This window comes from Melanerpes formicivorus, unplaced genomic scaffold (assembly GCF_026170545.1).
Source record: "Melanerpes formicivorus ecotype bairdi unplaced genomic scaffold, bMelFor1.0.p_v2 SCAF_18, whole genome shotgun sequence".
NCBI lineage: Eukaryota > Metazoa > Chordata > Aves > Piciformes > Picidae > Melanerpes > Melanerpes formicivorus.
This window is the reverse complement of record NW_027142370.1, coordinates 1,428,658-1,444,296: the sequence shown is the minus strand read 5'-3', so window position 1 is coordinate 1,444,296 and position 15,639 is coordinate 1,428,658. Positions and strand designations below refer to the sequence as shown.

The 15,639-nt window shown below is 41.5% G+C and overlaps 1 protein-coding gene and 1 long non-coding RNA gene across 13 annotated transcripts in view; both read right to left on the bottom strand.

The window, feature by feature from the left end:
• Window positions 1-1,380: 1,380 nt before the first annotated feature.
• Window positions 1,381-7,738, bottom strand: LOC137446735 (uncharacterized). The gene is made up of 3 exons (XR_010988704.1): window positions 7,568-7,738; window positions 2,565-2,712; window positions 1,381-1,476 (listed from the first exon to the last, which is right to left on the bottom strand). It is a non-coding gene; the product is annotated as an uncharacterized lncRNA (long non-coding RNA).
• A 5,949-nt stretch (window positions 7,739-13,687) lies between these two features.
• SLIT2 (slit guidance ligand 2) overlaps window positions 13,688-15,639 on the bottom strand; it is a 194,515-nt gene continuing 192,563 nt past the window's right edge. For 11 of the 12 annotated variants that reach the window (XM_068149265.1, XM_068149267.1, XM_068149268.1 and 8 more), the window contains one exon: window positions 13,688-15,585. In XM_068149265.1, the coding sequence (XP_068005366.1) occupies window positions 15,344-15,585 (242 nt within the window). In that variant the 3' untranslated portion in view covers window positions 13,688-15,343. The remainder of the gene's footprint in view (window positions 15,586-15,639) is intronic. The other variant, XM_068149272.1, reaches the window with a different exon arrangement.

The window sequence follows — 15,639 nt, the reverse complement described above, 5'->3', positions numbered from 1 at the left end:
TTATTGTTATTATTATTTTTATTTTTATTATTAATTTCCCGCTGTAGGGCACAGATCAGTGATGATTTAGAAAGATAGTGATTAAGAGCAAGTTCCTTGGACTTTATAGCTTTGCACAGAACAAGGGAAATAATAATAAACAGGAAGAAAGTCCACAGATTCACAAGGCATGGGGAGAGTATTTGTACTTTCCCTTTCCCCCCACCTTGTTTTCCTTTTTTGTTGGGTCTTTTGTTTTTTTTTTTCCTTTACAACAACAGGAATACATCCTTCCTGGTTTACAGTGAACATGCTGGGGCAGAGGTGGTGTTGCTCTGCTAAGCAAACCCAATGGCTGGGTACAACGATGTCTTTCATAACAGAAACCAGACCTTCCAGCATTTTTCCAGAGTCCATGAGTTCCCTTTACTGGATCAGACATAAGGGAGGGCTGCAGTAAGAGCATCAGGCTGTCCTCTAAGGCACACACATCTCGGAGGTACTGCTTCACAAAAGCATTTAATGTCTTCCACACACCGAGCACAGCTGGCACTTGAGATAACAAGTCCAGGCCTGGTAGGAACAATTTCTTTGTTTATAATACAGAGAAGGTTTGAAGCACAAACTTAAGCTTCCTAGGACTCAATTGAAATTGGTGGCTGAGAGCTACTGTAGTCATAGTGGGGAGGATGGGAGCTGTGGTAATAGTCCTGATTAAGTGATATAGATAGAATCAAAGATGGTGGTGCTGGTAGTAATAACTTTCCTTCATCTTTTCTCTTTTCAGAAAGTGGTGTAGCAACAGCCAACAGCCCCTCAGTCCCTGCCCACACAGGAGGAGCAGCTGGGGCAGTAAGGCTGCCCAGCTGTCACTTGCTCTACTGGATTTCTACAGAAATAAAAAGGGAAAAAAACCCAACTCTTTCCAGTACAGTTGATAGGAGGGGAGGAGAAAGGAGGTGCACTGGGATTCCAAGTGAAAGCAGTAAGGAAGGATGCATGAATGGGTGCAGGGGTGTGTGTGTGTTTAAAAATTAGGGTATCTGAGAGGAACTGCAAAGAGAGCACAGCAGAAACTTCAAGTCAATGACTTTCAAACTTTCTCTATTCAGGGATAATAGTTCTGCTTTTCCAGTTCTACTTTCTGATATGAGACCTGGAAAGAGAAACTAGAGTATGGGGAAGATTTGAAGGAAGAACTACATGATGAATCAGAAAGAGTGAGACAAGAGAAGCTTTTTCTCTCTTCCTCATGATAGTACACTTCTGTGTTATTTATTCAAAATACTAGACTATAAGCACATGAATTTTTGAGGAAGGAAAAGGAAAGGAGGAGGAGAGTAAGGGTGGGGAATGAGTACCTCACTGCAGCACCCAGCTGCAGGCTGCTCTGCTGTTGTGGGGTGCCAGCATCAGTAGTTCCCCAGGTTCTGGGTGGGTGGTGAATCTCATGGGCCGAGCAGATTCCAGCAATAGATGGAGCTCCAAGGCTTGGGACTGTAAGCAGAATATTTATTGGTGGGACAGATCTCTTTAGCTGAATCCAGTAGTTAGATCCAAACATATCTAGGTATTCTGCTTTAGATGTGTGTACTTCTATTATTCCTTTCAGATTTACAGGTACAAATGCAGTTTCCTGACCACTAAACAGAGCAAATCTTGGGAGCTGGAGCGTTAATTAGCTGTGCCTGGGAGCCTGTGGAAGTAGGCGCAGAGCAAGTACAAATGTATGTAGTACTGCCTCCAGTGCCAGTGTGGGTCCAGCAGCAGTGTCCTGTGCCACACAGAGCAAGGGCTGTGGTGTTAATAGGCTGATGCACTCATGCCAGCAACTCTGCACCCCTGGACCTAAAATGATAAGGAAAAGAATGGCAAGAAAACTGCATGGCACCACAGTCAGCGAGAAGCCAAAAGGATTGTGTTAGCTCTCATAAAGGTCTGACTGGGTTTATTAACTCCAGCTCAGCACCACATTTCTTCAGTTCCTGGTGTAGTGGTTGCAGGCATGAGAAATCCTCTCTGCAATCTGAAAGCTCAATAGGTATTTTAATAAGAGAAAAACCTTATTTTTGCAAGACCCTGAGATATTTCAGAGTTAAAATCACACTGTGTAGTGATGAGGGTTTTCCAAATTAGTTCCAGCTGAGCTAATACATCTACACAGCATAACCTGCTCCTTTCAGAGAGCTTTGTGCTAATCCCTACAGCACTATATCTGCATTAATGTGACTCTGTCCCAGCACAATTCACCCCACCTCTCAGTTGGGCTTAGTTTATGGAAGTTTGTGAGACTCTGACTGTTTCCCAAGGTGCCTGATTGATGCATAAATAAATAAAAGGATGCTAAATGAAGACACCATATCTGCTGATTGAATTGTGAGATGTTCAGCAGGCTGGAGAAGCCTAAGGTCCAGCTGCACGTGCACACGTATGTTAATTATATGTGGGGCTACAAGTTCATTGTGAAAAACAGAAGCACCAAAAAGCAGAGGTGGCAATTAAATCCTCAGTGACAATCTCTTGATAGCAGACTGGAAACACCAGATCCAACAAAGATTTAGGAAAAAAAACATAAAAAGAAGTACCAGTTCCAGTGGGTGTCTTTGAAGTCCTGTAAAGCACTGAAGCAGAAGCAGTTGGAGAATGGGATTGAGAGTTAGCAAAGACGTGTGAGAAATTCTCGGCCTGCAAGTATGACTGTAAAACTTTACATGGGAACAGAAGTGTCCATGGCTAGAACAAAACAAACAGGAGAAAACCTTTAGGTTATGAAAAGAAAGGTTCCAGACAGCATTCACCACAGATGTTTGGATATACCTCTCGACTACAAAGTAATTTACAATCATGACTGAACTTGATCGGGCTGAAAAATGGCATATGACAGTTTGTGCTACAGTAATTGTTTCTGCACAGTAGAATACAATAAAACCAATTCTACCAGGCCTAGTTCAGTGCTTTTATGTGCCCTCGAGGCACCATTTATGCTCCAATAAAGGGAATTTGCACAATGAAAATGATTATATCCTTGAATCACAACAGCTCTCTGGCTTTTGGACTTGTGAAACTATAACATGGCTGATTCAAGACTCCACCTCAGAACGTCAAAAAGTATTTTTGTTCCTCCTCATCCCAAAGATGTGCTGCTGGGGTGGGACCCATTGGGGTTTGTTTTTTTTTCCTGGGTTTTTTTGAGGGCTTTGAGGTAATGAAAGATCTTTTATCAAAACAAAAGAGGAGCCTTTAAGGAGTTACTCTTTAGCTCCATTGTAAATGTAGTGGTCCATTCTAGATCAGTCAACTTCTCCATCAGTTTACAAAGAAATATCCAATAGGGCAAATCCCAGATTCTGCCAAAACTCGGTTTGTTTGTTTATTTTTGGTCAGTTTAACTTGCCAAGGGTTTGTGTTTGACTTGTTGCCATGAATAAAACTATTCCTCTTCCACAATGGGCTCTCCGGGAATGGTGTGGGAAAGCTAATCCCATTACACAGCTGAGAAGTTCCCACTCCGCAGTGACTCAGGCACTCAGCTTATCAGGCACTCGGCAGAGCTGTCAGCTGGTCAGCCCAAGCGGGCTGCTCTGCGTGAAGGGAGGCAGGCCAGCAGGAGCAGGAGTAGGGCTTGGTTTGTTTGTTTTAGGTAAACAGAACAACAGGGAACTTTTACATCCTTGACCTGACAGTCATGTTGGTGTAAATAGAAGACGTTAATGGTAGAGCACACTACAGTGTCATTAACACACTGGTCAGATGTGTTAATTAATTTATAATCAATAGATGTAGGGAGTCTGCCCAAGCTGCCGTGGCTTGTGATGCTTTTTGTGACCATCTAGCTCTATTTGCAGTAGCTCAGACTGCTCAAGTCATTTGCTAGATGCCACTAACAGAGTATCTTTACTTCAGGGGAAGAGGCTTCCAGACTGTAATGCTTTCTTATTTTTGCTCTAAGTGATGAGCAACTTTTGGTATCTTTTGTCACATGGTCAAGGCTCCCTGATGATATTGGAAGGAGATAAATGCTTAGAGAAAGAGTTCTTTTGTTTGCTAAGGTGGAAAGAGTGGCAGCACTGCTTGAGGAAGGGACCTTATTTCACAGTAATGAGGTGAGAATTTACTGGCGAGGGGTAAGAGCCTCTATAAAAGCATAGAAAACACATAGGGAAAACAATAACAGGACCTTGGGTTTGGTGAGGATTAATGCAGAACAGGAAAAAAGTAACTCTGCTTCTTTTGAAGCCATTGCTGCATGAAGGGGAGACTGAATCTCACTTGTAAGCCTCTGGAATGGCATTTTCCAGGAACTCAAGCTCTGAAGACTCAGTTATTGGTAGAATCAAGTGCCAGGCTGAATCCCACTCCAGTCTTATTAATGTTGGTGCCTTAACTCATGGTCCAAATTGTTCAGGTAAAACAAAATGTTATGAACTTGTGGGCACAAAATATCGCAGTGGATCAGGACTCAGAAAAAAATGTCATTGAGTCATGGTGAAGCTTGTGGAAATTGTATTGTGTGAGGTCCTTGCCTTCCTTTCCCTAATATTTCCAGTACTTCTCTTTTATCTCTGTATAAGTATAGTGCTCAAATTCAGAAGCCATAAAGCAAACTGTGCTCATGAGAGTCTTCAGCAGCCTCATGATGACAGCCTAGCCAGAAAGTATTGGTGGTTTAAAGTGGCATTTAGACAATGGCCTTATTAAGTTTTTATTTAAGAATCAATGTGTGTTTATTGTGTGTTACTTCAAAGCAGCTCCCATTTCCTAATATACTGCCCAAGATGAGCTGGTCATGTAAGCTACAAGATGTCCTCAGTTCCTAATGCCAGTGAGGATGGCTGAGGGAGGGCAGTGATTCCAAAGACCAAGGACTCTACAGGAAACTAACCTTCAGTGAGAGCTTGTCATTTGTTTACTTTGATAGGTTTTTAACTAGTTGCATGGCACCCTCTGATTCTGAGTTTCTGAACCCTATTTCTCCCCCCCCAACCCCCCACTTCTTTTCAGTGCAAGCAAGCAAGCATCAGCAGCCAATTTTGTGTACTCAATATTTAGACTGTGTGGAGTAAAAAGCTAATAAAGGGCAACTCATATCACTAGGGTGTGCCACCTATTACCTGCTAAAGGGAATAAGGATGCTGAACTAGATAAATATGATCTGTGTTTTAGTTTTACCATTTCTTTTTAATTGCCTGTTACTCCATTGCCCAAGGTCAGTCTTGTCAGACAAGTGGACCAACAGTTCTCTAGAGTAACATAAAACCATTAAGTTGCTCTTTGATCTTGCACCTTCTTGAGAACCTTTTAATCAATTAACCATGAAGCTACTCAGCTTGTCTTATTTCCTGCACATAAAACTACTTTGGTTGAGCTGACACATTACTACATTATAGATCAAAGATTGAAGGAAACTTCACATCCAAGCAGGATAATTATGTGGGATTTTTCTGAATCTGTTAGATACGTTTTCATGCCTCAGATGGAGGAAAACAGCATTTTGATCTAGATTGAGTTAAAAAGAAAGAAAGAAGAAGAGGAGTTCATTTTAAAGGGTGGCTAAATGGGTTTGTGCCTGGTTGACCTTACAGAAGGTGTGGATAGATTTCATGGGTAGGTTGCTGAGCTTCAGCTGTGCATCTGTCCTCTGAGAGGACCCACTTTTGATAACAACAGGAAACATGACCTGTTGGAACACAAGCACTGATCTCTTGTTTAGGGTGCCTTTAAATAAAAAAGAGAAATTAAATACTGAATATATTGAAATGTGATACAGATTGACATCCTTTTAGGCCAGGAACTTAATTTTGCTAATGGAAAGAGTTGTGGTTTCAGGCCTGTAGGGACACACTTCTACAATCTTATTTGTGTGCACAGAACATTTTTTGGTGGTGGTGGTGTTTCTGTTTCATCAGAAGAATCAGAGATACTTTCAGGATTAAGTTCTCAGAGATCTGCAATTGTTGATACTAATATTTTCTAGTTATGTGGAAATTATGGTGTCCTGAAATCTGTACTCCTTCGGGTCAAATGCTAGGCTACACAGTTTGAGCCAGCTCCTTGTTAGAGCTTCTCTCTTAAGTGGGGCAGAATGCCACCGACACCAGTCCCACGGAGCGAAGCATCTGCTCGCTCAGATTTTGCTTGAGGCCTATTTTGCACAGCTGTTTCTTGTGGGATTGTTTCTTCTCCTCTGCTTGCTGATGCTCTGAGCAAGGATGGCCTGGCCCAGATAAGAGGGTCACCTGCTGCATGTGCATTTGTAGCAGGCACAAATACCACCAGCCAGCATGATTTCTGAACTAAAACTTGGCCCCATGGATTCCTTTTAAACCAGTAAAGATTTATTTTAAAGAATCCACTTTGTGAAACGAAGGTGTAGGATGTTTTTCACAGACATCCACTTACACTCTGAGGATGTATCTTGTATCTAGATTCACTATAACTAAAAGTAGCTAGGAAATAGCTCTAACTCACATTATTTTCATGCTGAGTTTAAACCATGTTCTTTGCAAATCTGTATTGATTTTTTTGGATGTTACACTTCCTTTAGCTAAACAGCTCCCTGCTGATGTTTGTTATCTTCTCTTTAAGCTGAATTAAAAGAGAATGAACAAGTTTGTGGATGGCATGAATAAAGTGCTCTTGGATGGATACACTTCTTGTCTGCTGAACAAGATCAGTACATTCAGCTTTTGTTACTAAGCAAGGAATATTTTCCCTCATCTTCCTCTGTACAATTTCTTCATTTAAGTCTGAATGGAAATTTCCCAGAAAAGGAAAGACTATTTGTTACACTCACTTTTACATTTACCACTGCAGGATCTTACTCATGCTGGATTTAGGACTCAGACAAAAATCCCAAAGGAGCCAGTAGGAGGTTACGCTTGATTTTGAGCCTAAAGCAGGCCAAACTTTAAAGTCAGTTGTTTGTTTTCTTTCTACCTCAAACTATAAATCATCCCAGATTCATCAAACTGTTTGCAACGCTAATCCAAGCTGGACCAAGTTAGCGGCTGGACCAAGATGTAGGTTTATAGTAATGCCTGAAAACAGGAAAGACTTTAGATCAGAAAGGGAAAACTTATCTGGTTTCATTACATGTGGCTTCAAGTTTCATTACAAAAGGTTTTACGTGGCTTTGATGCCCTAATTTGGCTAAAAGCAAACACAAAAAGAGAAGTGATCTCCATGTGCACACAGCTATTTCAGTGTCCATGTGACTAAGAGAGATATGCTGTACCCCAGTGACTGCAGTGTGTGCTACTCAGTCCTGCTGCATTTAAATGCACACAGAGCAAAGTCAAGATAGATTAGGTCAAACTTCCTCACTACCAGCTACCTTGAATTCTTACTTGTACCTGCTGCTGTTCAGAGCTGCTTAGGGGAATCAAAAGGCATAAAGAAGTTCACATTCTGAAAGATAAAATAACCAAACATACTTTCTACTTCTGTATGTATATGTGTGCACATACACTAGAGAAAGGATCTGTTTCTCATAATGCTCTTCATAAGGAGCCAAAATTAAGTGAGTCTTTAAAAGTGACTGTTCAAGAAACGACTTCACTAGAAGCAATTTTACTACAACAGTACTCACTTCATTTTGGGTGTTTTTGGTTGAAGGCCTCCCATCTTTCAGTTTTGGCTGCTGTTGCTGCAGAAGAATTGCCAAATCTCTTGGCTCCTCTGGAGTCCAGAGAGCAGCGGTGACAAGTGAGCTCCTTTCCCACAGATCCTTGCTTACCTGGGGAAGAGGAACAGAGCTAAGTGAGAGGGACACAAAGGGTTTTCCAAAGTAACACAAGCAATGCCTGCTTTAATCAACACACTGGAGGATGGACCCCACTTCCAAACCCAGGTTTGATGCACTGCAGCCAGTAACACCTTTTTATAACAGATAGTAGTCACTCCAGGTCAGCTAAGTTGGGTTTATGTCTGCTTTGTATCACTGAAACAGCATGAAGCAGCTTGAGCCTAGAGTAAATACAGCCCTGGATGTCTTAAATCTGTAATTCTGGTCTAATACTGTTGGGTTGCTGTGTTTTACAAGCCTATTCATTGCCATGTGAAATTCAAATGAACTGTGATCACTTCTGCTAGGAGAGGGTCTAACCAAATGATTCTTCATGTCACCATGAAGTAGGGTTACTGTGTGACTTGTCACTACTATCTGTGCTCGGAGTGTCCTTTCTAAACATTTGGAAAATGAGTGGCTGTATTTGTTGCCCAAGAGCAATTGCAACAGTTAATTCCCTTGTCTGTTCACTGCCCAGCACCGTGCTGGAGCCAGAACTGGTGCCTTTTGGGCATTCTTATTTCTCAGGCACCTATTTGACTGTTTGTTCTTTTAGTAAAAACAAACCAACCAACCCAAGCCGGAGCATCTTTCTTTGCAGCTCTTGAATTTTCACCTAGCACTAGCTCTCTTTATCCTTCCTTCCAATTAACCTGAAGTGATGCACACATTCAGAGTGAGAATGAAGACTTGCAGGGGGGTTGGAACTAGATGATCCTTGTGGTCCCTTCCAACCCTGAATGAAACTATGAAACTATGTATCATACAGAATGGGAGTTTTATCACATAAACATTTTGTCAGCCATCATTCCTGCTGACTGGTGCAAGCAACTGTAACAGTTTAATAAGTAATACTTGATTTTTAATTGCTCAACTGTTAATTAGGTGGAGAGTGTTCTTTCCATCACCAGCATGGTGTTTTGTCCCCACCAGCTGCCTCCAGTTATCTTCATGAATGCATGCACAGGAAGGTGATTACTGTGACAGCAAAGGGAAGGAAGACGTGTCTCTTGTGGGAGGGCTGTGGGAATAGCAGGCCTGGTCAGGTCTGGAGCAGTGGGGGGGAAGCAGTGGGGGATGCAAGCAGTATCTGGAGTGTCTGGAGCTGGAGGGAAGGGGTGAATGCCAAAGGCTGGTCTGTGGTTTGCGATAATGGACGCTGCACACTGTTTGGATCCAGTGGGACTGAACAAACAGTTTGTTTCGAATATTTATCTGCTTTGCAAGGTTTAACTTTTTCTTATTTTCTTTTTTTTTTCGTTTAGGGTAATGGTTAATCTTCTTCTGCAGTGGAGCCTATGCAGTGCCATATGGTCTCACTGTGGATACCAAGACACAGAAAAATGCCTTAACCTTCCTCTCCACACAAGGTGTACTCGCATTAGCTATAAGGTCCCTTTTTCCTCCTCCTGGACACACTGCATTAATTATTTCTAGGGGGGTACTTGGAGGCTGCTTAATAGCTTTTTTCATTAATCATGTAACAGTTTGTTCAACAACAACAACAAAAAAGAGTAAAAACTAAGGAATAATCATTTCTGATTTTGCTGAGAGTTTAGAAGCAATTCTTTGTGGGTTTTTGTTTGTTTCTTTGTTTTGCAGGTCTGTGTGTCTTCTCTGGTCATTCTTATTTACAGCTGTTACCTGACAGGGAAGGGATGGAAAGGAGATCCAGTTCCCCCCCAGGAAAAAGAACAGGCAAATTTCAAACTCTTTAAACTTGCTATTTCACAACAGCAAGCACCTTCTAAAGCACAGGTCAGCTGGTACCACTCTTATTGCTGCTACCATAGCAGAAACACAGAAATGTGATTAAATAAATAAAGCTAATCAGAAGCAAAAAACCAAGTTGGGAGAAAAAAACAGCTCAAGTTAACCTGTTCTCAGAGGAGTTTGAAAGAAAACAGGCTTCTAAAGATGTGCTGTCAGAGATTTTAGGCACAGCTGCAGGGTTAAAAAAAAATATATCCTTTCCCTCTCTTCAGAAGGATTCTATCTGCCCTGGAAATTAAATCAAGTGGACAAAGTTTCATGCAGAAACAACAGACTGGAAACTAGAATGTGAACAACTATGAGATAGAAAAAAAGCCTCCTGAAACAAGGCTACTGAATCTTTTTAAGGAACTTTAATGACAGAGTAAGCAACCCAGGCACATGAATTCTGTCTTTACTTGTCTCTTGTCATATGGAAAGTGTCCTAAAAGGGATGAAAAGGGGGGGGAGGTAATTCTAGTACACAAACCCAGGTAGCAGTCTATAAACCTCTACAATATGTACGTTCACATTGATCTATAGACGTCAGACTGTTCCGCAGGAGGCAAAGTAATATTTTCCATATTATAAAGGACATGAAAAAGTCTGATCTCTGTAGCTGGATGTGGAACCGGCCTCTTCTTCACTTCTTTAGGGCAGGTCTTCTGATCCCTCTGCAAACGTTAGCAAGTACCTAAAAAAGGAACAAAAAGCAAGACTTAATCTCCTGTATGTAGTGGAGGGCAGCGCTTGAGATTCCTGCGGCTTGGTGTTTAGAACTAAAGGAGTTTACCTCTGAACTGGAATGAAATAAAAGGACGGAGTTGTAAAGACCAGGAAGCATTACCGAGATCAACGTTCTGAAATTAAGCTGTGATCTGGGAGGCAGTTTTAAAGTCTGTTCCCATGGCTGAGCGAAATTCCTGCAAGATGGGTGTCATGCTGCAGGGCTGGAGCATGTTTGCTGGTGCTGTGGCTAGCCAGAACACTTGCTGTTCGGTGGGCTGACTGGTTTTTCTCAGCTCGACAGATGACATGCAGCACTGACAGAATACTTCTCCTTTGCTGGCCATCACCCCTACGGACACTGGCCAGAACAGCAGCAGCAGGAACATACCCTCCAACTCTGATTTAATCACATGGAGCCCAGGAGACTAGTGAATAGAGCTGTTAACTCTCTGCTTGGTTTGCTTTTCCCATCTGTGTTTTATTAAACCGAGATCAAGATTTATTCGCTTCTTTAGCATCAAGAGCTGTTGGTGTCCAAGATGATGGTTGATGTTAAGGTATACATACACAGTTTAACCTGGCTGAAGGCCAGGGAGGCCTATGATTTCCAGCCTAGACAATTTATTTGCAAAAGGACACAAAATCCCTCTGCTCTCAGACATTTCTGAAAGGATGAGCACGACAACTTCCCGCTCTCCCAGGAACACAATTCATAAAGAACACAGTGAAACAGGAGGCGCTCCAGGATGAGCCAGGCGCTCCAGGCACACAGCAAAACACTCCAGTTTTACTGTACTCCTGACAGCCCCTAGATAGCCACAACTACCAACGATTTTCTGATTCCCACTCCAGGAATCTGAAATAGATTGAAGATACCAGCTCAGTGTGTAAATATTTCTTCTAAAAGCCAAGAATCCTGAATGGCTCAGCTGGGGAATTGCACTTTGTGGGAACTGAAATCCTGTGCCAGGCTCTCCATCTCTGTAAGGTGGGGTAGCTGAAGCACAGACACTTGCATGCCTAATGAGCTACTGTGGGAATAACACTCATTTCTACAGGAGAAGAAAAGGAACCAAAAAACAGGATTTTAATCGCTTTGAAAAGATAAACCTTCCCTCAAACAACAGAGTTAACTCAAGAGAGAAAGATCAAGTGTGCATTTTTCAGAACTGTGGAGGTTTCTTTCAAATACACAGGATTCAGGCAACTGCAGATAAAGCTCTCAAAATCCAGAGCTTCAATGCAAACAGCCTCCAACATTCTTGACACTTTTCCAAAACTTCTGGGCATTTTCTTCTCAACAGCCAGCTCCTTTCCAAAGCATACCACTCTTCCCCCTCATCTCTTTATCATTACTTATCTCACCAAAACTAACATGGTGACATCCACTTTTTTCTCTGTTGCCTTGCTGCTGGTCCCTGAAAGCACACTGTGGATCATCAGGTCTGCCAGATTTGTGGCTCTCAACAAGAACTCTGCACTTTGGGGTTTCCAGACACCCACCTTTGTAACATCCCATAAACATTAGACTGACCTTGGCACTTACAGTGTCGTCACATTGCAGCAATTCTTGTAACACTGAGTTTCATGGTACTCCCTTATGGCAATCAATGTATTCTGGATACAAGACAAAGTTGCTATTTCAGTAGAGCTTAGAAAAGAAAGAGTCTCCCAAAGCTTATTCAGAGCCCATTGTTGGTTTGCTTAAATCAGTATTTCTATCACTCACATATCCATCTCTCCTGGAAACTTTAATCCAGGCTGCAGAGTCTGGTTCTAAGTTCTGAACTGACTTTCATGCTAAACAAAAAAGCAATGACTTCTGATACTGTTTCATGCCAGAAGAATGGTCCTGTTTTTCTTTTCCATGCTCTTTCACATCTTTTTCCTCTGTGTGGTGACAGTAGGAGCTGTGCATAAGCCAGTACAAATTAAGCAGTATTCATGCGCTTTCTCTTTTAAGGCTTAAAAGAATGCTGGCAGAAAACGATGGAATCTGCAAGTTTCAGTTTTCTTCATTTCTAGTGAAAAAAAACCCAAACAATAATTTGAATTGTGCTCAGTGTTAACTCAAACTGAGGAACTTGGTCATTTGTACTGAGTCACATCCTTCATACAGAGCTGCTTATGCATTTTATTCAATACATTAAAAACAGACTGCATGAGAGTGGTTCCTATAGCAGGCAGCAGACCCTAGGAGGGGAAACTAATCCCTGAGCACTGTCTTAAAAGCTGCATAATTTATGGTTTGGATGAAGCCCTGTGTGTCTGGAGTGTTCTGCACTGAACTGAATTCTCCACTGGATTAGCTGTGCCTAAAAGCTGTGGTTGCCTCAGATCCTCATTTCCGTTTTGGAGAATACAGGTCCAAGGCAGTCTGTTGCGGCAGCATTACAAGAAACTTGATTTAGACATGAGGAAGCTGTCAAGGTGATTCATCCTGCTGAGAAAATTATCTTTTGTCCTGCACAGTGGCACACCTTGTTGATGCTTAAGGATTTTCAGTGGTGAGAATACAGGGCTGCTCAGCTAACTAAGGTCAGCTGAGTCAATTGTTGATGTAGGTGCCTTATATTCAGTCCAGAGGGGCTGGTTGTTTTGTTTGCTTTGTTTCATTCACAAGTTTTTGTTTGGTTCTGCTTAGAGACCAGAAAAAAAGTCTCTGTGTTGATGGCCTCAGGATCACCAGTAGCTGCTAGCACTGCTTGAATACCAGTGCAAAGTTCTCTCTCAGTATGAGGAGAGAATGCAGTCCAACTCCAGGCACCTGGTACAGAGATTTTGGTCTATACACATTTGTTTCTCCAAGAATGCTACATAAATATTTGAATGGGTTTTTTTTGTCCTCGAAGCTACTCCTATTTACAGGTTATTTAGAAGTCATAGAAACTGCAAGGAAGACCTCAGGCCAAAGGTATTTAGGCAAATTCTAAAGCAGGCTGAGTAGATCCTCTATTTATGAGACAGAAGTCACATCACAGAAGAGAACCCTGCTTCAAGGACCAACCCATCCAATTGCTTGAATTTAAAATACTTAGTCCAAGACTACTGAAAATGAATCCCCCTGAAGAATCAAATTGCCTGCTGAAACAGCTGTCAAATTGCCATCTGTATGGCCATTGAGATATTAGGGTAGCCTGGATTTCCCTTTTGATGCAGTGCACTTTATTCATGACTGTGGTTGGTTTTGCTATGAGTTCAGCTGTGTTGATAATGAAGAGACACTTTGGGATGTCACTGCCTGCAGGAGTGGTAATCCCAGATTAATTCATTCCTCAGGTTTTCAGCAATGAATGCACTAGATCTGGGGTTGGATTTTACTCTGTGGTTTTGTGTCGTTGGGTTTTTTTTTTACCAGCTATTCTTTGCAACTCCAGATGTTTAATTAAAGGCTGTTAGACAATTTAAACTCCTCAGAAGAACACAAATAAAAGCTGTTAATGAAGTAAATATCTGTTTAATTTACAAACATCAGTAGCATTACTGATATCAGTCCAAATCAGACAAAGCACACTGCATTACACATGTACATCTAACTTTTCTGTAAAAAAAATAATAAAATAAAATTGAAGACCATCTGCATTTTTACAGGGCACCCTGGGTTTGACTGAAAGAACACAACCCACTATCGATTACCAATTCTACGTTATAATTTAGCAGCAACATGTTAACATGGGGAACATCAGGGCAGCAAAGTAGTTTTATTATTTGGGGAAGGTGACAGTTCCTGACAGGACAGCCTCTGGGGTTTTTTTGGGGGGGAAAAGAGCTCCATGGGAATATTAATTTATAAAGATCTACCTCCTAACGCCGTTTCCTACACGCCATCTTATTTTCGGTAAGTACTGGATACAGGGAAAAATCAACTTCTGTACGATTTCTACCTAGCGTAAAGACAATTTCTGTCGTACATTACAGGCTCTCGGGAGGTGTCCTGAATATCTGCTGCACGTGAGAACTGCAGATTGTCATCACTTTCAGATTCAGTGACACCAAGTGGTCAGATTCTAAGGAAAAGAAAGAGGGAAGGGGCAGGAGAGGGAGAAAACAGACTGCAAACATTTACCCCCAAGACGACATGCTACGTTAGTTCTATTGCAAAAGATCCTGATTTTTTTTTTAAGTCCTTAAAAAAACAAATACAAAAATACTGGGACAAATATAAATTAATATATATTAAAGCATTGAAAAACAGTCAAAGGGATGGCCTAAAAGAGTTAAAAGTACAATGTACTTCGATACAATAAATATTTCTCAATGGAACCGAATACTGTATAGAGTTGTTTAGACCTCATAGAAACAGGAATCCATATTATTACTAATTTACCCATCAATAATCTATTTTTATCATCCCCCAAACATTTATATTACAAAAAAAATTAATACTGAAAAAGGGCAGATAAACACTTGTGGGTTTTTTTTATGCTTCTTTTGCTAACATGCTGACATAAAAGTATACATCACCAGGAGATTCTCAGCATTATAGTATATTCTCATATCTCCCATTTCCCATCCATTTCATGGGACCCCATCTTCTCCAAGATGCTTAATGATTCCAAAAGACAGAATGTATTCCATACAATTGTTATTTCTGCATAACCTGATTCTTTTCTCCTCACTCATAATTGCTTCCTCATCCACAGGCAAGCGATTGGTACGGTCTGTCAAGATAACAAAATACGCAAAGTGAAAAAGCAAAGCCTCCCGCTCTGGTCAGGGTTTCGGCTCTGAGCTGCTACAGGTTGGAAGTCACATGTGTGTGGTGTCAGTGTATCCTCAGCATGTTATAAAGAAGAATCCATGTTAAAAGCAGTTAAAGTTTCCCATCTCTGTTGTAATGTTACCAGGTCTTTTGTTTCTTTGTTTTTCTCTTCCAAGCTCCTCCTGGATATGAGAAGTCTCAGTTCAAGCACTTGAATCTTTTTTTTTGTTTTGTTTTTTCTCTCAAATGAAGAAAAAGTCTTTATTCCCATAATAAAAATAAGTCTGTTCTGTATTTTACAATATATTTCAAATATTTCCACTATGAAGCATTAATTAGTCCGACACGGTCAATAAGTATACAACATTTTCAACAGACAAGCGTGACAGGGACGCTTAGGAGGGACAATTTGTACAGCCACACTTCACCACTTTCTCCACCTCGTCCACAAACGACGACCCGTCAGTGCATTCGAAAGAGTATTTCCGCCTCTTGCTCCTCAGTGGCCCACAGCACTGCCCGGCTGAGCATCCTCCTTTACATTCTAGTCTCGATACCTTCTTGGTCGTCTGACACGCAGCGTACCCTTGCTGCTTTTGGTAGTAATCTCGGATTCGTTCCCCTCGACAAGAGATTTCTGTAGAAAGCAACAGGTGAGATAAGACACAGGCTGTTGAGACAGGGGGCCAGA